Source organism: Tachysurus fulvidraco, chromosome 12 (assembly GCF_022655615.1).
Source record: "Tachysurus fulvidraco isolate hzauxx_2018 chromosome 12, HZAU_PFXX_2.0, whole genome shotgun sequence".
In the NCBI taxonomy this organism is placed as follows: domain Eukaryota; kingdom Metazoa; phylum Chordata; class Actinopteri; order Siluriformes; family Bagridae; genus Tachysurus; species Tachysurus fulvidraco.
Window position 1 is genome coordinate 4,754,486 of NC_062529.1, and position 25,941 is coordinate 4,780,426.

Consider the following 25,941-nt stretch of genomic DNA (forward strand, 5'->3'; position numbering starts at 1 on the left):
TTCCACCAATCAGGATTTTTAATTATTCACATTTACAATGCATCTAAAATCAGTTGGATTTTACTTTGACAAAAAGATAATATTTTACATAGTTCTAGTTCCAGTTAATCAGCATGTAGATATTTCAGCTAATATTGAGAATATTGAATATAAACTGCCTGCAGGAAGACAGTAGGTGAATTGGTCTGGCCAGAGCCAGCAAACAAAAGTATTACATTGTGTGGATGATTTATATTGTCAATATAAATATATAAGCTGATTATGAAATACAGTATAATTCAATAAATCTGTTTCCAGTGTTTTTAACCAGATAATACTTGCCTTCCCTCTACATTTCAGTGATAGCCTTTGCTTTTAACAGATCTAAATATAAACAATCAATATTCTGCTGATGATAATCTAATTAAAGAACATCTACAATAAACTCATGAACTCTATACGGTAAGATGGACAAGTGACAAAAACAGATACACTTTTTTTCTCCACACAGCACTTGAGCTTTGTGACTGAATCCAACTCATCACAGATAAAAAGCATGCATGACAAACAAAACAAGCATGTAATGAAAATGTTTACAAAAGACAGAACTGACATTTTGTTTAAACAAGAGAAAAGACATCACTTTATATTAACTGCAGCAAAATGTAAGCCCAGGCTGATATTATGCTCAGTAGTTGAACCTTATGTTATTACTATAAAATACTGTTTACAATACTGGTCATGTTTCTGAGTTCTGGAAGTGCATGTGAATACTGCAAGACAAATTAACCAACCAACCACACACTGTTATTACTGTTGTTTTGATTGCCATAAGAATAAAAATATGAATCTGTTGGAAGGAGGAGGGCAACGGCTCTTGTTGCAGTTTAATGTTTTGGAAGCCCTGTTTTCAGATGGGATGCAGTCTTACATCCACCAAGAGTCAGAGGTGCATCATAAGAAAGGCTTATAATACAGTTCAAAGCCTCTGTTTTATTAAGTTTACCACTGTATGTTTCAGACAAGTGAATGATCCACATCTGTCCTTCACAAAATTGCAGCCACAAGCCATTCAAATTTTAGCACATGAACGACACCATCATGCCTTTTCCCAACAATTTTTCAACAACTGCCCAATTGGTAAACTATTACAAACTAATGTTTATTGAAAGTGACAACAGAATGACAAAAAGTCACTTGGAAAATTTCAGAGAGAAACAGGCCATTTTGACAAGGAAAAAAGCATCATAAGACAAAACTTGTCAGTGGGAGACAAAAACCAGTTGAAAAGAAACATGATAAATAAAAAAAGGTTTTTGTACTGTAGAAAGTTTCTAGCTGAATAAAATAATACAGAAATTCAAGCACGGTTCATTGGACTGGTCTGTAGAATATAGAATGGCTGATTTTATGATAATAATAGACCCCTTAACTCTTTTTGAAATCATAAGTTTTCAATTATAAATAATTATTTTGTATTATTTATAATTATTTTGTATAGAAGCACTAAGACTCTACTGTGACAACCATATGCTGCTAAAATTTTTACATTGCTCAGAATGTGGGCTGTTATTTTAGAGTCTGGTAAGTCAATAGAACTAAAACAATCATGTAAGAGTTCAAATTGTGAATAAATATAGTTACACAGAATGCCAGCAGAACAGCAGATAATCAATTATCCAGTCACACAAGCCGCCAAACTCCACAAAGCCCATGCACAGCATGGTTATGTTGGGTTTTGTGTGGAAGAGGTATCTCAGCGCAGCCAAGATGATGGAACCCACTGAGGCTCTGTGTCCAGTTTGTTGATGAGGCGCAAAAGTTCCTGATAAGCCTTGTCCTGGTCAGTGTTCACAACTGCGGCATCAAACAAGTGCCCATAGTTCTGCTCCATCTCCCTTGCTTTCTCAATTATGTCCCTCAGCTCTTCAGGCTTCACAGGAAGGAAGAAAAAAGTATTCAAACTTTGCTATTGTGATCTTCTTTTGGCCATATTCAGTAAAGCTCATAAAAATTTACTACAATGGATTATTGAAATGTAATGTAATATCTTATAATGAAATACAACATTTATGTAGGTCACAACATACCCGATAGTATCTCCCTGTCTAATGAAAGAAAAACCCACTGGTTACCTTTGGGTTCTTGTTATCTTTTGCCAAGAGGGCACGCAATCGTTCCTGGGAGGGTGGTGCAATGAAGATAATATAGGGCTTGAGGTCAGAGCTGCGCAGTACCTTCAAAGACTAATGAATAGAACAGTCAACAGTTAATACTGAGATTAGAAGACATTGAAGCCCTGATATCCATCATCCCAAATTGATCTATCTTTCTCACCTGGGTGTGCAGACTTAGCAGGCAAATCTTGCTGCTATTGATAAGCTGCCGTACAGAATCTGTGCTTGTGCCATAGAGGTTCTTCTCAAACTCTCCTGACTCAATGAACTTCCCTGCTGCAGCATCCATCTCAAAGGCCTGCTTTGACACAAAGTGGTAGTCACGGCCATTCACTTCACCGTCTCTCCGGTTTCGTGTAGTGTCTGATAGGAAAACAGTCTCTTGCTTAGAATAATACGGAAGACAAACTGAGACAACACAAAAAAATCCTTAATTAGCCAATAGCCAATACTTACGAGGAACAGCTCCCCCAAATCGGTCAGGATCACTGGACAGCAGTCTCTGTCTCAGCTCATTCTGCCCACAGTTTGGAGGACCAATTAGAGCAATGGGGCGTTTGCGATTAGCTGGTTGGTGGTACAATGCCATCTCCTCATAGGTAAGAATCTCCTCATTGTCATAGTCTAAGAGACAAAATGATCATTAACTATGTAAATGACAGAACTGGTTACACGGACTCTTCTTGTGTGGAAGTCTTATAATAAGACCCCAAGTGCTTTACAAAGAAAATTATTGCTTCTTTCTCCGTTAAGCAAGAATGTAAACAAATTATATTTAGTTCTAATCTGCAAATTTTGAAAAAACATTACGTCTTTGTTTGTTTAATGTAAATGAGCATGAGTGTATGAATAGGTCTATAAGTAATGCCCAGACTGGTAAGTAATGTCCATTCCCTGCACAGATTTAAAATGAACCAATATGCAAATGTAAGTTATGTGAATATACATAAAAGGTCTATACCATGTATAAATAAAATATAAAAGATTGATGCAATTAACTTTCCAACCTACACATTTCTAAAGGTTCACCAATTACAGCCTCACAAAAGCTTGTGGGAAACACAGCTGATGGTATTATTTTGGTATTTTTATTCCTCGTAATTCAAATATTATTTTGTAAAAAGCTATATAAAAGGCATGCATTAAAATGCACATTGTGCTTTTATAATCCTTTAAGGATTCACAGCATGAGAGTAAAAACAAATACTGACTCACCATCAGTCTTGTTTGCATTATACAGCAGTTTCTTCCTCTTCTTCTTGTTCTTCTTTGCACACCACAGCTTCCCTAATCATGATTGATTTAGCAAACAGTTCCATTATTTGGACAATCAAAACAAAACTCTATATTTGAACTTACTATTATCTTTGACAAACCAGTAACTACAGTAACAATGATAAACCTGTGTGTGTGTGTTTGTGTGTGTGTGTGTGTGTGTGCGCGTGTTTGTGCGCATGTACAATAGTGCTTACCTGATTTTTCAGGCTCCTTATCTTCTTCAATTGTTTGCTTCATGGCTTCTCTTTGCTGCTGAAAGGTCTTACCTGTTTAAAGGTATAAACATTCAAATTGGATGTTTTGGGTTTTGGGTTTTGCAATTATAATCTCTTGTCTGTGGACAAATGTCTACAAAACTTTGCATTGCTGGATTTGGGGGTTTTCCTTACATTCTTAATGGCAGGTCCTCTTAAGGTCACTTTGGAAAGACCTGAAAATGGTAGTTCAGGAACACTCTAATCTTACACAAATCTATGGGATTAAAGACTGCTATTTGGCTGGGCCACTTAAGGACATTCAGAGTCTCAGAGGCTTGTCTTAAAGCTGCAGCAGTACTTCAGCACTTTGGAGTTCAGTTCAAAGAATGAAATGTTTATCAGTCTGCCCTGCACAATGTTTTTCTTCATACTCTCAGAGTCTGACATATGCTTTTTTTTTTTTTTTTGGAAATGGTTTGTCTAGCTACCATAAAGACCTGTTTAAAGACCATTGTTGCCACTACCATCCAAATCTACATACGTATTTCTTTAAAATATGTTTTTTGCCAACGTCTATTATTAAAAGTGATATAAAAATAAACAGGACTGAATTTAATTAATGTCAACAGAAACCTGTAAACATGCTGTGCACTGGTCACTAGACAGACACCTAACTTTTGTAATCTTTTGGTCATTAAAATCAATATACAATCAGTATAAGTACTCTTGGTTACCTGGCACCAGCCCGGCTAGTGGCTGGTTTTCTTCATCTCCATCTCTGTAGGCCTGCCACCAATTGGGGTCATCCTGGCTGATGACGTGTAAAATGTCTCCCTTCTGAAAGCAGAGACCTAACTCCCGGCACGGTACATACGGATCATCAGAAGGGTCATAATCAAAATGTGCTTTCACATGCACCTGGAGAGAGAAATAAAGGTAAAAATAAAGTGAAAACAATATACAAAACTTTCGATTCGCACTTATGTAGGTCAAGATCTAGTGTGTTAAACCCACCACAGTCTCTTTAATGGGAGGAGGTTTAATATGCAGGCTGGGAATCAGAATAAAGGTCAACGTGCCATGCATCTCTGCCTGAGGACACAAAATTAAAATGCTTAGAAATCATAGGCAAATTTACTTCTTATATCATCTTTAGATAAATATATATCTTCAATGTGTTTTATAACTCAATTTGTATGTTCTAAATTTAATGCCAGGATCTTTCTCCTCTTACCAGGATATCAAACACTTCATTGACATCTTTGCCTCGGATATCGACTCCATTTATCTCCAATATCTCATCGCCTTCGTGAAGGAGTCCACTACGCTCTGCTGCCCCTCCTTTCACAATCCGACTAATAATCACACTATCCATGTCATTTCTCACTGTGGCTCCCTACAGTCACATGGTATTGTATCAAAACTGAGATCAAGACAAAAAAAATTATTTAAAGTTCTTCAGAATAATGTCCTCACCAGTGGGATGTCCTTGGCCTTCTCTATACGTACAATCTTGACAGTCTCACCTCCCCACTGTGTGAGGGTCTCACATGGGCTTTCAAGAGGGACCACAGGCTCTGGTTGCGTCTCCTGTTCAGCCACTCTGTCATGGGCCAGCATAAGTGCCTACAGAGTAAGAAAAAACTGAACATGCTCACATCTTGTTTCAGAAAGATGATTTCCATGACAATGCAATTGCAAGAATGAGCACTTATGCACGTGTTCAATACAAGGATTTATATCTGAGAGTGCATTTCCCCAGAGGAAGCAGTGGCAAGGCACATGCAGGGTGCAAATGACACATACCAGCATATGAGGGCTTTTGAGCAAAGTAATCAGATCAAGACTCTCTTTATGCGAGCTGTTGTGCAGCGTGGCCTGGACCTAACAATAAAAGCAGAATACAGTATGTGTTAAATACCACAAGTGGTAAACACAACAGATAAACAGAACTTGGTGAGATAAAATGTTCTTATAAAAGTAAATAAAAGTATTCAGAAATGTTTACGTTTGCAGTCTCTGTTTAATATACCTGTATCTTCAAATACCCTTCCCACAGAAGGTATAGCAAAACTGCAATGACACCTCAAGTTTTGCAACTTAATACTTGACAAAACATTCTGCACAGGCACCAATTGAAGTGTTTATCCAGAGCAACTGGATGTTTCTTAATAAAAGAGACATTTACAAATATTTGGGATTTTCCGATCTGACGAGGCTAGCTGAGAAAAAATTTAGCTGAAAAAATGTCTCTGAAAACTCTATAAACTCTTATTTCCTTCATTAATCTGACTTTCCATAATCATTTCATTCATTGGTCATAATTACATGGAAATTACACACAGTGCATCACATCAGGTATACACATGACTAGAACATCATTACTCAGCATCTTGGAGGAGGCTTGCCCTATTTAAACTCAGACATTTAGTTTGGTGTGCTCCTGACTGTTAAAGTAAGAGTGAACATAATGTTGAGATCACAAGAGCTGTCTGAGGCCTTCAATTATAGCAGCTTATGAGTCTCATTAGGGATTTAAAAATATCACAAAAGAATTCAGCCAATCTACTGTCCAGAAAATAGTCTACAAGTGGAGAACATTCAAACAACATGCCCAGGTCTAACAATCCAAGCAAGTTCACCCTGAGAACAGACCACAAAATGCAAAAAGTAGTCACCAAAATCCATAAAATGTCATCACAGGACCTACAGCAGGCTCTTGCTACTGTTGATGTGCAAATGCATGCCTCTACAATCAGAAAAAGACTACAAAAGTTTAACTTTCATGGGAGGTGTGCAAGGAGAAAAAACATTTTTGTTAATATTTTTTGTTAAATAAAATAAAAAAAGAAGGTTCATTTTTGTTGTTTACCTGCAATTAAATCACATTTCCTTTCCACAGAAAAATAAAAAGTTTAGACACTGATATGTGAACATTTCTTAATAAAGAACAGATTTTTTTTTTCACATGACTGTATATAAACTATTTATTTAATGAATGTGTGTTACATCAGGCTTAGATTTGTGGCTGCATGCTGAGCTGAGGTGCAAAACCTAGTGAGCTAGATCTTTAGAAAGTCTTAACCCTGACCCTGACCCCTGAATACGCTCTGGTCCAGTTATAAAAAGTCTGTTTCCAGTACAATCTCGTCTTTGTTCTTGGTTACCCGGAGTGGAACCCAATGTGGTCGTCTTCTGTTGTCCGTCCACCTCAAGGATGATGTTTCATCCATGCTGAGATGCTTTTTTGATCACCACAGTTCTAAAGAATGACTAATGAAGTTACTGTATCCTTCCTGGCTGCTGAAAACCAATCTGGCCTTTTTTTTTTCAAAGAATTTTGCTCACTCAATGTTTTTTGCTTTTCTCTCCATTCTGTAAGCTCTGTAAACGATTGTGTGAAAATCCCAGATCAGCAGCTAATGAAATACTTAAACCAGCCCTACTGCCACCAACATCTGTGCCATTAATAAACTTATAGCGATCACAATTTTTCTTAATTCTGATGTTTGAAGTGAATATTAACTGAAGCTCTTCATAACAGACAATAGAAACAAATAACAGAGTTCATTTTGAATTTCATTAGGTATCACATTGTAATGACAGTATTTTAGTGAAAGTGACGTGACATATGGCTGAGTGACCCATACTCAGAATTCGTTCTCTGCATTTGACCCATCCAAAGTGCACACGCACAGCAGTGAACACACACCCGGAGCAGTGGGCAGCCATTTATGCTGCAGCGCCCGGGGAGCAGTTGGGGGGTTCAGTGCCTTGCTCAAGGGCACCTCAGTCGTGGCCGGCCCGAGACTTGAACCCACTACCTTAGGATTGCGAGTCAGACTCTCTAACCATTAGAACTCTAATTTTTGAACTACTTGTTAAAATGAAAAAATGAATATAATAATAATAGTAAATAATATAATAATATGGTATTCATAAAATAAAATAAAATAAAATAAAATAAATAGAATATGGTAATTAATTGATCTGACCTCATGCACAAGGCTTTGTGCACTTTCTGTGAGGGGAAATGGAGGACTTGGCCGGTTCATGTGTACTGCCACAGCATTGTGGATGTTGAAGGCCTTCTGGAAGTCAGGCTTCTGTACAAGCTGCAGCACCAGTTCCACATCCTCCTGACTCTGAGAATCACCCAGACAGTGCTGTACCTGCTTCAGAGACATCAGCAACTCCTCGAGATCTGTCAAAACACACACACGGGGAAACACAGAGACAAAATGATTTCAAGACTGCTCAGCTGGATGGGAATTCACTTCATTCAATAAATGCTTCTTAGTTTTTCAACCATACATAACTTAGTTGAGACAAGCTTTCTAAATGGCCTACACCGGATAAAAGCATAATCGACAGGCTAAAACAAAAGAACTATTAAAAACATAAGTTAAATTGTTATAGCACCATTTAAAATACTAATCACTATTAAGAATGCCACTTTTAACCTACTTTACCTGCAAATGTGTTTTCTGAATGAAGTCCCTAAGAGCATGTCTAGGGACCTTACACAGGAGGAGGTGAAAGGGGAGTTTATTTGCTCGGTAGGTGGCTAATGCTGTATGATAAAATTTTAGGACCTACTGTAACTTAATAGAGTATTAAAATAGTTTTCATCTACCAGAGTAGTGCAAATCAATATGCAAATTTAAGCAGAGAAAGAGCCAAAGAATGAAGATATAATACAGAAGAAATAGAAACAGAAAGCCTGTGAGAGTTGTTAAACAATGGCACCAGTAAAGGCTGAGGCAGAATGACTCAGAGGAGGTTTTTTTAATTAAGCTCATGCTTACAGGGGCCCTTGCTCCCTTTCTCAGGAATTTGCTATCATTGACACACAAACAGCCCCCAAACCTCCTCCAACAAGATTCATTTATCTTGGTTCCTTTTTTCTTACATTTCATAAACTTTTAATTTTTGCAGTGAGGTGTCGGCACAGTGACTATATCCACTGTGTGTTCCCATATTGTGTAGATTTTTTATTCTTGTATTTGGTCTCATTCCTGCATGGTGTCAGCATGAATTCTACGTTTAATACTTCTATATCAGCCCAGAATTAGTCTCAATCAGAAATGTGCATTTGTTTGCATGTGCATAAAAACACTCCTTGACAGAGTTCAGATGCACAGTTAGCTGTAGATTATTTTATTCCCTTTTATAGTCTCTTCTGTATAGAGGAATAACCTTAATTACAGCTCAAAGAATGTACTATGATCTCATATTCATTATTTAAGTTCAACTCCAATATACTGTGGAAAACTAGCTAAAATAACATGTGCTTTGACATTTTCCAAACATTTATTGTCCTGACTGTACATTCACCATCCACTTTATTAAGAACACCTGGAAATTCACACAGTTATCTAATCAGTTACTCAGATCATGGATCTGCAGCAGCATGATGTATAAAAAAAAATATTTCAGATAATATTCACTGTTCAACCATCAAAATGATGCCTGTGAAGTGTGACTTCTGTAATTTTGATCACACTGATGTTGATACCAGAAGTGATAATTATTGCTCTTGCCTGACAGGAGAGCCTGATGTGGCCCTCGGCTGTTGTAAGCCATCTAAGTCAAAGTTTGATGTGCTGTGTTTGAGATGCTTTAGAGATCACCATAGTTGTAGAGTTCTTATTTAAATTACTAAATACTTCCTGTCAACTGGGACCAATCTGATCATCTCTCTAATTAACAAAGTGTTTCATCCCGCAGATTTCAATGAACATGAATTTTTTCGCCATACCATTCTGTGTAAACTCTGAAAAAGGATGTTCCCAGGACATCAGTAGTTCCTGAAATGCTCAAACCAGCCCATCTGGCACTAACATCTGTGCCAGTTAAGATCACAGATCACATTTTTTCACCCATTAAGATTTATTAACTGAACCTCTTGAGTTGTATCTCTCATTAAAGTTCCCATTAAAGTTGGTGGTGTGTGTATAAATAGCCAAAAACTGAGATGTGTTAAAATTACAGAGGCAGAGGTGGCTTGGCAGATACTTGGCAGAGAACCATGGCATGGCAGAGACTCTGGTTTGAGTAATGCCCAAGAGGAAACTATTTATATTCAAACTTTGCAGGAGACCAGAGACAGCACATGGTCAGACATTGTACAAGATGTCCAAAATATCAGGAATCAATGGGAAAATTCTGGGCAAATATTTCGATCAAATATGTTAAGCAAAATCCATCAAAACATGATAAAATTGCTAAAAAAAAGCATAGGGTATATATAATAATTTCAGAAATAATGATAGTATATTATATTATAGTATATATATAAAATATATAGGAGTATAATATTAATTAGTATATTACCATGCAACGTTCATTACTCACCCAATAGTCGTGGTGCCCCATTGAACCCCTGCAGCTGCCCTAGTGACATCCCAGGACCTTCCAATGGCTCAAAGGTGGGGTTGTCAATGCCCACCTTGGGGTTTTGTGCCAGCTTCTTGAGGCGCATAGAGGAGTTGACCTCAAGCTCTTGACGGTTACGTCCCTCCTCTTCCCTTCTTCTGCGGTCCTCCTGCTGTTGGCGGATGCGTTCCAGCTGGGCACTGCGCCGTACAGCCAGTGTGCGGGCACCGAGTTCACCTGGGCAGTCCACAGCCATCTCCCTGTGCCAGTGACCAGACAAGTCCTGGGCTTCGCTGGTACCTGCTGCCCTGTCTTCTGACTCGCTTACATGGCCATTCATGAGGGAGGTGGTCATCGTGTAGATGTGCGGTTCACGTGGAAAGTTGTGTGTGGAAGATGTGAGGCTTATGAGGGAAAAGTTCTGCATGATTGGAAGCCTGAGGCCATGACAGCTGGTTCAGAGTGGTTGCTCCACCCGTGGAGAGGAAAGTAATATTAATCTTACTGCAAAAAAAAAATACAACAGTAAAAAAAAAAAAGCAACAGTAACACCACCTTACTCTAAAGACAAGAAAAAATTAGAGAAGAGATTTTCATTTTCTCTTTCTTTCACAAACACCAATTGGATTAGTCTTTCAGGGGTATAAATTACTTTTCTGTTGTCTCTTGGAGAAAGCAAGAATACTATCCGCAGGGACAAGATCACTTAATAAATCCTTTATAAATATATATTGGGTATGAAACATGCAATTTTCAACCAAATTTATGTCAACTGCCTCAATAATAATTTTATTTATTTAATTTTTCCTGCCAGGCGATATGATGTAGATCTCACCCTAGTTCACCAATGAACAGTCAGAGTCAGTCAGTCAGATGTGCATACATCTGCCTTGTTGTGAAGTTATGATGAGTGGTTTGCATTAGAGATGTACCGATCCGACATTTTGGATCCGTATCGGCGCCGATCCAAGCATTTTGAGTGGATCGGGTATTGGTGGTGCATGACCGATCCAAATCCGATATCCGTGGGCATGGGCGTTGGAACCATTATAAGTGGGTGGGACAGGACCCACCCACTTTTTAAGACCAATAACATTAAATCCACACACTTTTACTGTCTCTATTCAGCGCATATGTCTTTTTTATTACTATTATTTTGATTATTTAGTTCCACCAGTCGAATCCATTCTGCTTGAGGAATATCCCCTAATAAATTAAACTCCATTGCGTGTTTTACCTACAGCATTGATCACGCTCCTGCTTCCTGAAATCCATGGGTGTCGGAACCATTATATGTGTGTGGGACAGGACAGACCCTCTTTTTTGTTTACTTCCGACGCCCATGCCCGTGGTGGTTGATTAATAAACATCAAACATCATAGACTATTGCATAAACTTATAAGAAAAATACACTTACATATTAAATTGCTTTAATAAAAATAAATAAATTTATGGGAAATATGTTGCACAACCACCTGCGACAGACAGGCAAGTTTAGCAGGCACCTTTTCCATTTACCTCAGCACGTTAAACATGTCGCTCATTTGGGGTCAAGGTTAACTGTTTAATACATTTTGCTTTGTGTTTCAAAAGTTCTTATTTAAGATTCACTTTAAAATATTGGCTTTTCTTCAGAAAATAATTTAATATAATAATTGCAGTATATATGGTTTAGATTGTTATACGACTAACTGTTAAAAGTACTGTTTGCTACTGCATTAATAGTTTAAGGTTTCTTGTGTTTTCATTTTTCATCCAGTAATGGCCATTTTTGTATTTCTTTGCCAGAAACAAATAAATCTTTCTAACTAAGCAAGTTGTATACATTCTTTAGTTTTAAGGGTAGAAAAGAAGATATCGGATCGATATCAGTATCGCGGCGATTCCGATACCGAAAAAGTGGTATTGGTACATCTCTAGTTTGCATCTTGTGGTATGGTCTCTATACATCCAACAACCAGTGTAATAGGAACAACTATACACCAGCTCATTTATGTTTCATGTTTTTTCTCTTGTCTTCTTACTTATTTATACGTTTTAACATCAAATGCAGTTCTTCACAGACAAACCCAGAGCTATTAATTATTTAAAGAAACCATCTAACAGGGCACACCTGTTAATTCTTGTTAACATAGCAATGTTGCAGAGTGTTGAATTCCCAGCCTACCTAGCTAAACGTTAATGATGAGTATTTCTAATTAAAGGCAAAAGAGCGTTTTGAAATGAAATAGAGGAAACACCCTCAAACACCCCTAATGATTTTTAAAGACACCACATTTGAAGCCAAAGCAATGTTCACTCAATGGAACCTGGACATTTCTAAATAATAAAGGCACAACCCCAAGAATAACTCTATGAATGTAGCTTGTAATGAATGCGTGTGCAGATTTGTTCTCACCTCACACACACTGTTCTTGGGATAGATAAAAATCCATTTACAAAAAAAAAAATCATTACTTGAGAAAATAAGCACTGGAAAAATGTCATTGAAGGATGTTCAAATCTATGAAAAAAGTAATCTAGCAAAAACTATAATTTTATGCAAAATAATAAAATCAAGGATGCCAGTTATGACTTAGAAATATGTTTCTAACACAGTCAGTCCTCAGCTACACAGAAAGCACCATTCACACCCTCACCAGTTATTAAACAATACCTACCTGAATGCATATATGCAGAAATATTGGCATGACAAGTTAATATTACTTCTTTGCAGCAGTGTTGGCTATCCTTAGTCTTTGGAAAAACACACTGTGTTTATGACACACATTTATACACAAATTTATATTCATATTTATATATTCATATTTTCATTGGAGTTATATTTTATTCATTACATGAATTACCAGAGTACAAATGTGACAGAATGTTTCATAATTCAAAATGGCAGATTTAAGTTCCACTGTGGAGAGTGTTAATCATCAAAATGGTGACACACTTAAACCTCAGTGCCTGAGATCTTAAACTTCCTCCCTCAGTGCCTGATCGAGGCTTAAAAGGACAGTACTCTAGGCTTAATGTGTCATGGGTTAAATCAAGTAACTGTAGGTGTGTCACTCCCAATCTGTGCTAAAGCCTGCTGTTCCTGTACAGTTTCTGTACATGAACTGCAGGCTTTAGCACAGATTGGGAGTGACATACCTACAGTTACGCCACAAGCAAACCAGCAGAAACCATCCTACAGGAGTGGCCATAGTCATGTGACACCCTGGTGAGAATAATAGATAACCTTTGTCCTTCTTAGTTCCCCTCCTCCTCAACCCAGTGCATTCCTGCTTTTACTAGACACAGGCTTAAAGGGAAGCACTAAGCTACTCCAAAATATGTTATAAACCTGCTACCTTAAAGTTTACTTACTCTTCAACAAACTCAGATGTTCTACATTTATTCTAGCCCCTTTTGGGACCTCAACCAGAACCATCATAATCTCTTGCACAATCCCTTATTCACCCCCTCTTCACAGCCTCGTCTAATGAATCAACTCTCATGCTCTTCTGCCCCTCTCTCCTGGGAAGAGGTTACTGTAGTGTGCTACTGCCCAATGCATCACCATAGCAACAATTTTGCTAGCAAGTGAGGGGTCCTAAAGGCTTGAGAACAAAAGGGGGAAAAACCCCTACAGACAGAGAGCGAAACACAACCTCATCCTACAAAAATGCAAACACCGACACGCACACATATACACACCCCCTACACAAACTACACACAAATGTGCAGTGAAACAGTGACATACAGCGATACAGAGGCACGCACACCAAGGCACAGAGAGGCGTGCACACCGAGGCACAGAGAGGCGCACACCGAGGCACAGAGGTGCACGCACCAAGGCACAGAGAGGCGCGCACCAAGGCACAGAGAGGCGCGCACCAAGGCACAGAGATGCGCGCACCAAGGCACAGAGATATGCAAAGGTATATGGAAACAAGCACAGGAACATGAAGTCATGCACAGAGTCACAAAAAATGGCTCTAAGCAGAACAGTTCTGCTAAACAGTGAAATTAAGCCTAAGATCAAGGTATCTTGAAATCAGTATTATTATCAATGGGGAACACTATGATTACATGCAAGAAACCTTCATTTTATGTGAAAACAACATATAAACACAAACACTACTGAGGTCAGAGTGAAATGCTGATAAAGGTATGAAATCCTCCTCAAAATTTAATAGTAATCAGCCTTGAAACAACAAATAAGCAAAAGGGCACTTGGATAGGGACACTAGAATAAGTTTTGCATGCACGCTGTATTGTGCATGGGTGCATGAGAGAAGGGGTGTGTGTGTGAATTATAGGCTAATTATAGGCTGTAACAAATTATATACCATTATAAAAAATTTAGTATTAGACTCACTGAACTCTTTAAGCTTTGATAAAATACAGCTGTGACTAAGGAAAATCCAATAAATCGTTACTACAAAACTAATGAGGATTTTGGCTTTACTTATCAGCCAAGAGAGACAGCCAAATAAGCTAATAGTTTCCAAACAGGAACTCTTGGTAATGCTCATATTAACATACTAACAGCATTATCATCATTGATAACTGCTCATCTGACAAACACTGACAATTAGATTAAAAAAAACCATAAACAAAAGTACCAACTTTGCACAGTACATTATTTTTTGTTAGAGAAGCAGATGATGGCCAAGACGGTATTATGCTCACTGGTGAATGCTATCTTCCAAACAACAAGCGTAATCATGTCTGGAGGTTTCACTCCCTCTTTAAGGCACGCCACTTAGTGCACGTCTCAAGACAATAACAAACTAGGAGCCACTGACCATCTGCCACTCAAGAGTTTAAATAGGTTTTTCCAAGCCCCCCCAATCCTTTAATCTCCACAAACTCCACTATAAAACAAGAAAGACACTATTATCCAAACCATTTTAACAAATTTCAGTGCAATAATTTAATACTTGCACTAAACTCTATTAAAATGATTCCCCAACTTGGAAGGTTGTAATAAAGCAGGAAGCTACAGCAGTATATGCCTGAGCAGGTAGCTTGTTCAGCAGGTTCATGACTGTGTGCAAGAGTTTTTAAGCCCTAACAGGTGCAGATGGCAAACCGAACAGTCCTGCCAACCAACTAAGTGAATTAATGCTGTCAATACATAAATCAACTAAAGATGCAACGTGAATAGACTTGTTTCTAAATGAAGAAAACAAGTGTACTCACATGTTGTAAATATAATAATATAATCTGCGTGTTACATTTTTGTCATATTGTCCTACAACTTAACATCTCAAAGTGTTGTTAATCCTTGTAATCATTACAAGTAAACAGCAAAGAAATTTTCATTGAGTTCATTTATCTCAATCACAGGGACCCCCTCTTTTCCCATGACTCCTGCTATCTCCTGCAAACTCGAGTACCTCAAGCTAAAGCAAACAATTCAACAATCCCAAAAGAGGAATAATGCAGAGCATTCACACGAGTTACCCATTTCTGTCCTTGGACTAGAGATATTAGCATACAGCTTGCTCTTGCTCACTGACACTGAAAAACATAGAATGACTGCGCCAGAAGAGTGGCGGGGTGAAAAAGCAAACAGAGATCCCACAAATCCTCAGACAATGTTCTAGCATAAACCCTTGCTAAAAGATCTTCCAGAAATTCTTCTCACTATTACAATAAATATTAATATTCTGTCCATCTTTTGTCATATGAAATACATTTTTACAATAAAAGCAAGGGACGCTATGAAAACATATCCACCAAGCTTGCACTTATACGGCTGTTGCTATTTTTGAGGAGAAACAGAGCAGAATTGTTATCTTCTCCAAAGAGGCTACTTAACATTCCAACTCTTCTGGCTCACATACCAAAAATTCCAGATTGTTGGTGTCTTCAGCACTGCAGCATGTACCACTGAGTACCAGGTAGAAGAAAGTCGACAAGTCGGCATTAGACAAGTGGTAAACCCCAGCTGTAACCATGCCTAAACCATGGCCTATTAGCTGTATGCTAATATCACTAGTTTTTAATAGATTTTTTCAGCAGATTAACACAAATAAAATTACATGTTCATTGTACAGAGCAATGACTAATTTCACGCTCCAATTCTGAAATTGTAAATGTATTATTCATCAAAATATAATTAGGACAATTTAACACTCAAAAATATTGATAGTAATACACCTTAAAGAAGAACGGGTAAAATAACAGCAGCAGTATTTAACTGCAGGTTTGAAAAACTTCTTGAGTAGGGGCTAAATGCAGAGCTTTGAAAGGTATTTTTTCACCATATATATTTGAGTTACATGCTACAAATGGTGTGAATATGACAAAACTCCTTGGTGTTTCATGGAAATTTCTCACAGAAATGAGTTGAGTTGACGTTTGGGAGTGTTTGGATGAGCAGGAGCAAGCTGAAAAAGGTGGTAAATAATTGAAAAGACCAAAAGGTGAGTAACCTAACCTGCTTTGCAATGCTTCTTGAGTCTCCAAAACATTAATATTCAAAAGATCATGAATAATGAGCCTTGCCTTAATTACTGTTACCTCCATCTTTATATGGCACAAAAATCTTAAACACCACTTGATCTGATTTGTTGTGCAGTCAATTTTGCTAAGGAAAAAATATTTATGCTAAGCTGGCGTGCTATATCATTTTTCAAATGTAGCTAATTTCCTACTAATTCACTAATATGATCCAAGTCTTATTTTCCACAGTCTTACAAACTACTAGGAGTTTTTTCCAATTTCTCGGTGAACACTAGACACTGTGAGTGATTAGGGTTTCAAAATTCCAGGAATTTTCAAGGCTGGAAACTTTCCATGGGAATTAACGGGAATAAAGGGAAATAAACTGGGAGTTTAAAAAAAATGCAGAGTTTCCTATAACAAGGAACATAAATGTAGTTTGTGCAGCATACTTTTGTTTAAAACAACAAGATTTAATGCAATTTAAGTACCCTGCATTTCTCGGTCACTTGCACCCAGCACACTGCTTACTGGAGGGCCATTGAGGCCAAAACCCTTGCATGTACTTGCATTCTTCCATAAGCTGCACAGTAACACTTTATTTTAGGGTCATTTAACTAGTTGCTTATAGAACAGGGCATAGAAGCCTTTATTATTATCGCCACATATACATTACAGCACAGTGGAATTCTTTTCTTCATATACCCCAACTGAGGAGGTTGGGGTCAGAGTGCAGGTGCAGCTATGATGCAGCGCCCCTGGAGCAGGGAGGTTAGAGGGCCTTGCTCAAGGGCCCAGCAGTGGCAGCTTGGCAGTGCTGGGCCTTGAACCCCAATCCTCCGATCAACAACCCAGAGCCTTAACCAGTTGAGCCACCACTGCCCCTACATTATTAGCAGGAATATTAATAGAATATTTATTAGTACTTATTAAGCACAAATTAATTCTGTATTACCTTATTCTACATTCTTAATTGTACCCAATACCTAAACCTAATAACTACCTTTCTAACTCTTAATAAGCAGTAATTAGCAGGCCTAATGGTCTGACTCGTAACCCTAAGGTCGTGGTTTCGAGTCTTGGGCCGGCCACGACTGAGGTGCACTTGAGCAAGGCACCGAACCCCCCCACTGCTCCGGGTGTGTGTTCACTGCTGTGTGAGAGCACTTTTTAAATGCAGTGAATGAATTCTGAGTATGGGTCACCATACTTAGCCGTATGTCATGTCATATGCACAGATAATTTGATGACCCTCCCCCACACACTCACTCCCCCCTGAAATGAAAACAAAGGATTGAGAGAAAAAATGCCGAAACCAGAGACCTAACAAGCTTGAGAAAAAAATGCTTAATTTTACATTTTGATTGGGACTTTTTTTTAGATCATGTTGTTTAAGAAATATGTTTATTACAAGCCAGGGATGGGCGATATGGCCTAAAATAAAAATCCCCGATTTTTTCACAAAAAATCAGATTTATGATTTAAATCGATTTTCCCTCCCTCCCTCTCTCTCTCTCTGTAATTATATATATATATATATATATATATATATATATATATATAAATATATATATATATATATATTTATATATATATATATATAGCTAGCAATGGCTATATTTACATCCCAAACAACAAAGTACTGTCAGCTAAATTAGTCTAGATGACAACGAGTTCTTCCCTGCTAGCTGCCATGTTGTTTGTGTATCTCTATGGCAAACGCGCATGGGGAGGGCTGAGCCCATTCGGAACTATGGGAGCCCAGAAGGGAACGTCAGCGGATGTTAAAGAGAAATTTTCATTCAAACAAATCGACGTAAACTACACATTCGAGTTAATAAAATCGATAAAATCGATTTATCACCCAGCCCTATTAGAAGCATAATAATGTTAATTATGCTTTTGTGTTACTCAATGAAAGAATCAATTAAAGTTCTACTTACAATTAAATCAGTCAAGACGTAATTTTTAAAATTTGTATTACCTTGCATGCATGTCTGCTTATAACCAAACAAAATGTTTATTTATGTTTGTATATGATATAGTTTAGATACATTTCCCTATATTTCCAAATAATTCCCATAAATTCCTGTAAACTCCCATAAATTCCCGTAAATTTCCCTAAATTCCTGTAAAGTTTCCAATTTGGATTTTTTCCAAAATATCCCAGATTACGTTCAGGTGGAAAGTTTCCGGAAATTTACCGGAAACTTTCCGCCCCTTTGCAACCCTATGAGTGATTAGCACAGGTTGCAAGCTAGCAAAAAAGTAGCAGACGGTCTACTCCTGAGCATAGACACGAGATGAACTTTTATTAGCCATTTCACATGCAGAATGCCATAAAGGTGCAGCAGGTAAAGCTGGCATCTCATAACTCATAGACTACTGAAGTTCTGTGTGAGTTTGCCAGCGTACAACCCCATGTGACAAAAAGGTTTAAATGTACATCTGTGTATGTGATGCCCTGAGTGAATTGGCAACACAGACACCACATTACCTTGTGCCTAGCGTATATGACAGAGTGTGAAAGGATTCATTGGACACTGAAAAAGGTTTCATGAAGCAGTTTCATATGATATACTCCTTAAACCAATCAAGGAAATCACTGTCGCCATCTGATTTGTTGAAAAAGTTTTACACCTGGCAGTTATGGCATTTCTAATTGGCTCCCGTTCAAGACAGAACCAATCTCGCTTGCAAGTGAACGATAGTAGGCACGTGTACATGACAGGTACTAATTACTAACTACAATTTTATCATCGCGAGACAGTTGTCTCTGTACAATGCCATTCCGGAGATTCACCAAAGAAAATATGAAGTAAAAAATATGAGAAGTCTACTATCTGTCTACTATCTAAGGACAGAACATGCAGGCAGGTGAAGTGCCAACTTGAGCTAGGGAGAGCTAGGCAGGATTACAAGCCTCCAACAAGATTAGTTTTCAGCGAACACTAGACATTGAAGGCTCGCAAAGACTAAGGACATAAAACATACAGTATCAAAAGGGAATTTAATAAGGCAAAAAGACTAACTCGCACAATACTGGTACTCAGGTACTCCACCTATTAGGGAATACAGTACCCTCCCTCTCATAAAGAGTACAATACTAAACAATACTGAGAGCAAAAGAGTAATGCAACTCAACTCCAAGCAAGGAACACAGTATTGCACTCATGGCTTGAAGAAAATTATCTAAAATCCCTGTCACAGGTGTAAGAGGAAGCACGCATAAGCTTTAGCAATATACGATCGATCAAATATTGCATACTTTAAGCATAGTAAGTTGTAGGTGTTCCTGAAAAAGCTGTTCCTCAATGATGAGAGATTAAAAAGTAACCCCCTCAACCTGGACCTAACACAGGGAACAAGAAGTTAAATGTCAAAAACTAAAAAATAATATTTATAAAACCATATATTGAGTCATTAAAAAAACAACAACAACAAAACAAAAAAACACAGTAGCAGTGTGAACATGTGAGCACTATTAAGGGGTGTCCAGAGGTGACAGTTCAGTCTTCACAAATAGAGAGCAGTGAGGAGTTTGCAAGCCATAACCAGTAGCAAAGTATGCTATGAAAAAGAGTGCAATTCTTTTTTCCCTACTAATTTATGCATATACATCTCAAATATTGGTAAAATTGTTGGACACCTTTTTTTAATTGAAGTTTAAAAACAACTTGAATATCAACTGTTTGTAAAGACAAATTCCCACATATAATTTGTATAATTTAAAATTTTGTGCCTTGAAAACTTTCAATATTAGTAAGGTTTGAAAAATGACATTTGTAAATAACATAAATTTGGTTAACAATGCAGTATTATGATTGTATTGTGCATCTTATTATGTCATGTTATGGCCCTATGTCACAACTGTCTTTTAACAGTCCACTCCTCACTCAAATATTAAGCAATAATTACACAAACACAAAGTGTACTGTACTGAACTGTATCAAATGTGCTGATATTCAATAAACAACATGACTGTAAGCAGTTTTATAACAAATTACAATATTTATAAAAACTTCATGTTCCCCAGTACTAGTACCAGTGCAGTACTACACAGTACATATTGTGGATATTAGATACAATGGCAACTTAATATCATTCGAATATTGTTAAATCACACGAGCCTAGAGCCATATGTTTCAATAATTTTAATATGAAGAACATGAATGGTCATAAAAACAGTATTAATGTATATTTAACACTGACCTACAATCGCAGTCAATATTACAAATAGACAAGTAATAATCTTTAAATTGTGCCCTGACCCCTGCCAATATATATTTCAGATCTGTGGATGACTCTGGAATAACCTCACAAAACTGTCTTAAATACTGCTTTTAATCATGTCAAATAAACATGAAATTCTGTATGCTCATCAGACTGTCAAGCCAGGCAATAATGAGAACGCTAATACATGGGACCCAAGCTGGCTTTGCTAAACTAAATTAAATTGTTAATTATACTATTATACTAGTTAGCTATAAGCAAATTTACAAAAATTACTCCTTGGGTGAATGTAGAACCTAAACCTGGAACTTTGTTCCCCTTACACTCAGTCCACCTAGTATCTGTGCTCCCTGAAAACTGATGATGGAGCTGAAATCAATGGCTACTTATCTTTCAATAAGTGTGGAAAGGCCACTTAAACCCAACATATAACTGACTGGGAAAAAAACCCCCCAAAGGTTTAATGTCCAGATTCCAGCCATATTCATCATCATAAATTCACAATGTGTCTGCAATCCAAGTCACAAAAGAATTCTCAATTTAAAAGATAATCTCAAAATATTTCCCATGAATGTCTAATTCATACAAATTTTCCCATTTGTGTTTCATCAATATAATTTTAAACAGAGGATTCAGACTTTAACTAAAACTATCTGATTGCACGCCCCTGTGTTAGGGGTGTGTGTGTAACCAGACTAATATCAGAGGGAACTCATAACTCGTAAAAACTCATAAATCATAGTTTTATTTTAAATTCTTACATTTCCTCTATAATACCAAGCCTTACTGCTTCATATGTGATGGTCTAATATGTTTCATGCTGAAATGAATGTCTTTTACGGTTTCTAAAAGGATGTCACTTAAGTATTGTCTGATACAGATATATGTTTACATCTGTAATTACAGGTCCCACTGCATCATCAAGAAGTTTATTATAGTTATAATAATATATAGTTTTAACTTATTTACACATTACGCAGATTAACTAAACCTTAAACTTAAAGCAACATGAATCTTTGCACTTCTGAAATATTTTAATGCACTACGAGGTCTGATGGCGGTATTTAAAATCCCTTCGTACGCGTTACAAATGGACTTCTCACTGCCAGCCAAGTGAACAGTAAGGAGTCAAATACTCCTGACTTCAGTAATTCATGTGTAAGATTCGTTAGACACTGTAATTAGTCCCAAACGTCTATTTACACATTTAGCGAGCTCGCAACTTGTGTTGCATGTAACAGGTTGCTTTACTAGCTGCTAACTAGCAGTGATATGTTAGCACAACGATTAGTTGTATCACAAATTTTTATCAGTATATAAAAAGCAGCACTCATATCTAGAAAAATGAGCAACCTACTGAAATACGAAGGTAAAGCATCGTCAATCCTGCTGTTACCTTTAATAGCCAGTGACGTACAGGTTGTGTTTAGCTAAGTTTCCAACACAGCACTGAGTTACAGCAGGAGCTAACAGGCTAACAGGCGCTAACAGCTCACGTCTCTTCCTCTACTTAGGCGCCGCTCTTAGCAACCTGTTGCCCAAGAGCTGAAAAACCAAACAAACCCTTACAGGTGTATTTAAAATGAAAAAAGAGAGATTGTTCGCGGTTTACCTCTTGATTAAGAATTGGGACTCTTCAGTTTTAGGTACGGAAAATCCCAATGTTACAATTCTTCAATAACAACGTTAGATAATTCGGTGCGACACTGTGGTAAAGTTCTCAGTGAAGTGGCTCTACATCGCCACCTCCGGTTCCGTCCCAAACCACCCTCAGCCCCCGCACTTAGAGACCACTAGGTGGCAAACGAACGAGCTGCTTGAACTAGTAACAGATCAGTGCTTATTGTGTTTATTACAGTTACCGCGTTTCTGGTTCCGTCCCATAAATGCAGTAAAGTAGCTGGTTCTGGTTAGGTGTATACTGGGAGTCAGGGTGCCAGGACCAGCAGGTCATTTTCATTTTTTTTTTAATTGGTCGGTTACTCTGATGTACATAAACATACCGAGTCTCAAGTATACAACAAAAAACAATTAAAAATGGACGATCAGGTGAAAAAGCTAGCACATTCAGGCAAATACTGAAACTTGGATTAAACCAAATGATGAGCCTCGTCAGTCTGATCGTGGAGGTGGTGTTGTCACTATCTTTAGTGATTACCTTGCTGTTACTCAGAGAACACAGTATAGATTTAATTCTTTTGAAGTGCTTGTCCTTAATGTTACACTATCGCACATGCACACGAAGAAATCCCTGATGTCTCTTGCTCTGGCGAATGTGTACAGACCCCCAGGGCCCTATACCGATTTTCTTAGAGAATTCACAGACTTTCTTTCAGACCTATTGGTTAACATTGGTAAAGCATTAATTTTAGGAGACTTTAACATTCATGTTGACGACACAAACAATGCTTTAGGACTCACATTTTTGGACTTACTAAACTCACTTGGGCTTAAACAAAACACCTCTAAAGCAACTCATCGTCGTAATCATACACTAGATTTAATAATATCACACAGAATAGATATCATACCTCAAAGTGATGACATCACAGACCACTTTCTCATAATGTACACACTACCTGTAGAACAAACTAACTGTGTCTCACCACGCTATCGACTCAGTAGAACTAATTATTACGACCACTAAAGACAGATTCACAAATAAACTGGCGGACCTGTCTCAACTTCTTACTATACCCTTAAACACAAACAACCTAGATGTAATGACTAACAGCATAGGCGCTATATTCACTAGCACATTAGACACTGTTACCCCAATCCGATTACAGAAAGTTAGAAAACACTTGCACCGTGGTATAATAGTCATACTCACACCCTCAAGAGAGAAACCCGTAACCTCGAGCGGAGAAAAACTAAATTAGAGGTTTTTAGAATTGCGTATAAGGACAGTATGTCTAGCTAAAGACAGGCTCTAAAAGCTGCCAGGGCTGAGCACCTAAGCAAACTCATAGAAAATAACCAGAACAACCCCAGGGTTTTATTTAACACAGTGGCTAGATTAACAAAAAAACAGAAATTTGAACACACTATTCCATCACAATTTAGTAGTGAGGTTTTTATGATATTCTTTACGAATAAAATCGAAAGTATCAGGAATAAAATATGTGACACTCAACATATGAGAGCAACTAGTGACCCAGTCGGCTTAAGAGTTAGATAAACTTATTACTAAATCAGCTAAATCAACAACTTCACTAGAAGTTGTTCACTAGACCCCATTCCAATAAATTACTGAAAGAAGTGTTACATAAAGCTGGTGAGCCTCTTCTTAATATTATTAACTCCTCGTTATCTTTGGGTTACATCCCTAAGTCTTTCAAGTTGGCAGTCATTAGGCCACTCGTCAAAAAACCTAACTTAGATCCAAATGAACTATAAAATTACAGACCTATTTCACACCTTCCGTTTATGTCTAAAATACTTGAAAAGGTTGTCTCTGTTCAACTGAGCTCCTTCTTACAGGAGAACAATATCCCAAAGAGTTTCAGTCAGGTTTCAGGCCCCATCATAGCACAGAAACTGCACTCGTGAAAGTCACAAATGACTTGTTCTTAGCTTCGGACCAAGACTGTATCACACTATTAGTTCTACTTGACTTTAGTGCTGTATTCGACACTATAGATCACAACATTCTTCTAGATCGCTTACAAAATTACACAGGTATGAACACAGGCTTTAAGTTGGTTTAGATCAGTAATTCTTAAAGTGTCGTCCGCGGACCACTAGTGGTCCACCATCGACCCCTAGATGACCTAATCTCGGCAAGTGTTTATAAAATCGTCACTTATTTAAGTAGATTTTTAATGTACTTGCGAAACAGTTCTTGCCATTCTGTTTTAATAACGTAAAAATGGATCGGTGGCTAAACCAAAGAGGAGTCAAAAGAAAAGATCAAGCGTTCACTGAATGCAGCAAAACTACAGCACCACAAAGGCCCACTGAAGCCGGAACCAAAGATACCGAGTCACGGCCACTGGCCACAACACTCCCGCATACCACGGAGATAGCGCACCGTGGAAAACCAGGTGAGAAAGTTAAGCGAAAATATCACAATGAGTACATGAAGTTTGGATTTTTCTGGACTGGGGATCTTGAGGATCCCAGACCTCACTGTGTTCTGTGTTATGAAATATTGGCTAATGAAGCAATGAAACCATCGAAACTCAAGCGTCACTTTGAGTCTAAGCACAAAGATTGTACAGATAAACCAGTGTCACTTTTTGAGAGAAAACGTGATGAGCTTGAGCGACACATGAGTAAAAACACCTCACAGTTTTTTATGCCCGGTGAAAATGCAAAGGCTACTGAGGCATCATACAGAGTGTCTCTACTCATTGCAAAAACGGGAAAACCCCATTCAATTGGAGAGACTCTAGTTAAGCCTGCTGCAGAAGTTATGGCAAACGTAATGTTAGGGAAGAAAGCTAGTGATGACATGCACAAAGTACCTCTGTCCAATGACACTGTCCAGCGACATAACTTCAATGTCCGAAACTGTCCAAGAGCAGCTGATCACACGATTACACCAGAGACCATTCTTTTCTCTTCAGCTGGACGAGTCCACGGACATTGGTAACGAGGCAAATCTTCTGTGTTTTGTGTGATACATCCATGCACGCTCAGTCCACGAGGATTTTCTCTTCTGTAAAAAATTCTATAATAATCTCTGATCATATCATTGCATTTTTGTTTGAATAATTAGTTTTTGACTTGAAACAGTTGCATATTAAACTTAAATTTAGCTTATCCTTCCTATTTTGTTGGTTTTTGGGGGCGTGTTAGAGTGGGATTCTGTAGGTGGTCCTCAGAAAAAAATTGGAAGATAAAGTGGTCCTTGGGATGAAAAAGTTTGAGAAACACTGGTTTAGATCCTACCTGTCTGACCCATACCATTTTGTTGAATTAAATGGTGAATCGTCCAGTTTATTACCAGTTAATCATGGGGTCCCTCAAGGATCAGTTCTAGGACCTCTGCTTTTCTCGATAAAACAGCCTTCTTCCACCTTAGAAATATTGCCAAGCTGAGAAACATCCTGTCTGTATCTGATGCTGAGAAGCTAGTTCATGCATGCATGACCTCTAGACTGGACTATTGTAATGCATTACTAGGTGGTTGTCCTGCATCTTTAATAAATAGGTTACAGTTAGTCTAACTGTTAGCTGCCAGAGTTCTCATTAGGACAAGAAAGTATAACCATATATCCCCAATTTTATCATCTCTACACTTGTTAAGTTTAGAATTGATTACAAAC

The 25,941-nt window shown here is 37.8% G+C and overlaps 2 protein-coding genes across 4 annotated transcripts; one reads left to right on the forward strand and one right to left on the reverse strand.

Annotated features, from left to right (window-relative positions):
* pals1a (protein associated with LIN7 1, MAGUK p55 family member a) lies at positions 1-22,436 on the reverse strand. 3 transcript variants are annotated; one of them, XM_027159869.2, is made up of 14 exons: positions 22,281-22,436; positions 9,989-10,513; positions 7,627-7,835; positions 5,438-5,515; positions 5,108-5,257; positions 4,866-5,027; positions 4,646-4,723; positions 4,366-4,549; positions 3,629-3,700; positions 3,372-3,443; positions 2,613-2,780; positions 2,317-2,519; positions 2,115-2,225; positions 1-1,912 (listed from the first exon to the last, which is right to left on the reverse strand). In XM_027159869.2, the coding sequence occupies exons 2-14, from the start codon at positions 10,434-10,436 to the stop codon at positions 1,736-1,738; spliced, it is 2,112 nt and encodes a 703-aa protein (XP_027015670.1). In that variant the 5' UTR covers positions 10,437-10,513; positions 22,281-22,436; the 3' UTR covers positions 1-1,735. The 3 variants fall into 3 exon arrangements, with proteins under 3 accessions (XP_027015670.1, XP_027015672.1, XP_027015671.1); XM_027159871.2 differs by lacking the exon at positions 22,281-22,436 and adding an exon at positions 22,065-22,210; XM_027159870.2 differs by lacking the exon at positions 22,281-22,436 and adding an exon at positions 22,026-22,175.
* Positions 22,437-24,407: 1,971 nt separating this feature from the next.
* On the forward strand, positions 24,408-25,605 carry LOC113651249 (zinc finger BED domain-containing protein 5-like). The gene has a single exon (XM_027160041.2). It carries the CDS (start codon positions 24,540-24,542, stop codon positions 25,263-25,265), a length of 726 nt encoding a protein of 241 aa, XP_027015842.2. The 5' UTR covers positions 24,408-24,539; the 3' UTR covers positions 25,266-25,605.
* The last annotated feature ends 336 nt before the right edge of the window (positions 25,606-25,941 follow it).

Excerpts from the sequence above, each read along its gene's own strand:
- pals1a (XM_027159869.2), bottom strand. The coding sequence starts at position 10,436 with ATGCAGAACTTTTCCCTCATAAGCCTCACATCTTCCACACACAACTTT. Across the intron at positions 5,258-5,437 it reads TCAAAAGCCCTCATATGCTG|GCACTTATGCTGGCCCATGA; the intron begins GTATGTGTCATT and ends CTTACTCTGTAG. Across the intron at positions 5,028-5,107 it reads AGGCCAAGGACATCCCACTG|GGAGCCACAGTGAGAAATGA; the intron begins GTGAGGACATTA and ends ATGTGACTGTAG.
- LOC113651249 (XM_027160041.2), top strand. The coding sequence starts at position 24,540 with ATGGATCGGTGGCTAAACCAAAGAGGAGTCAAAAGAAAAGATCAAGCG.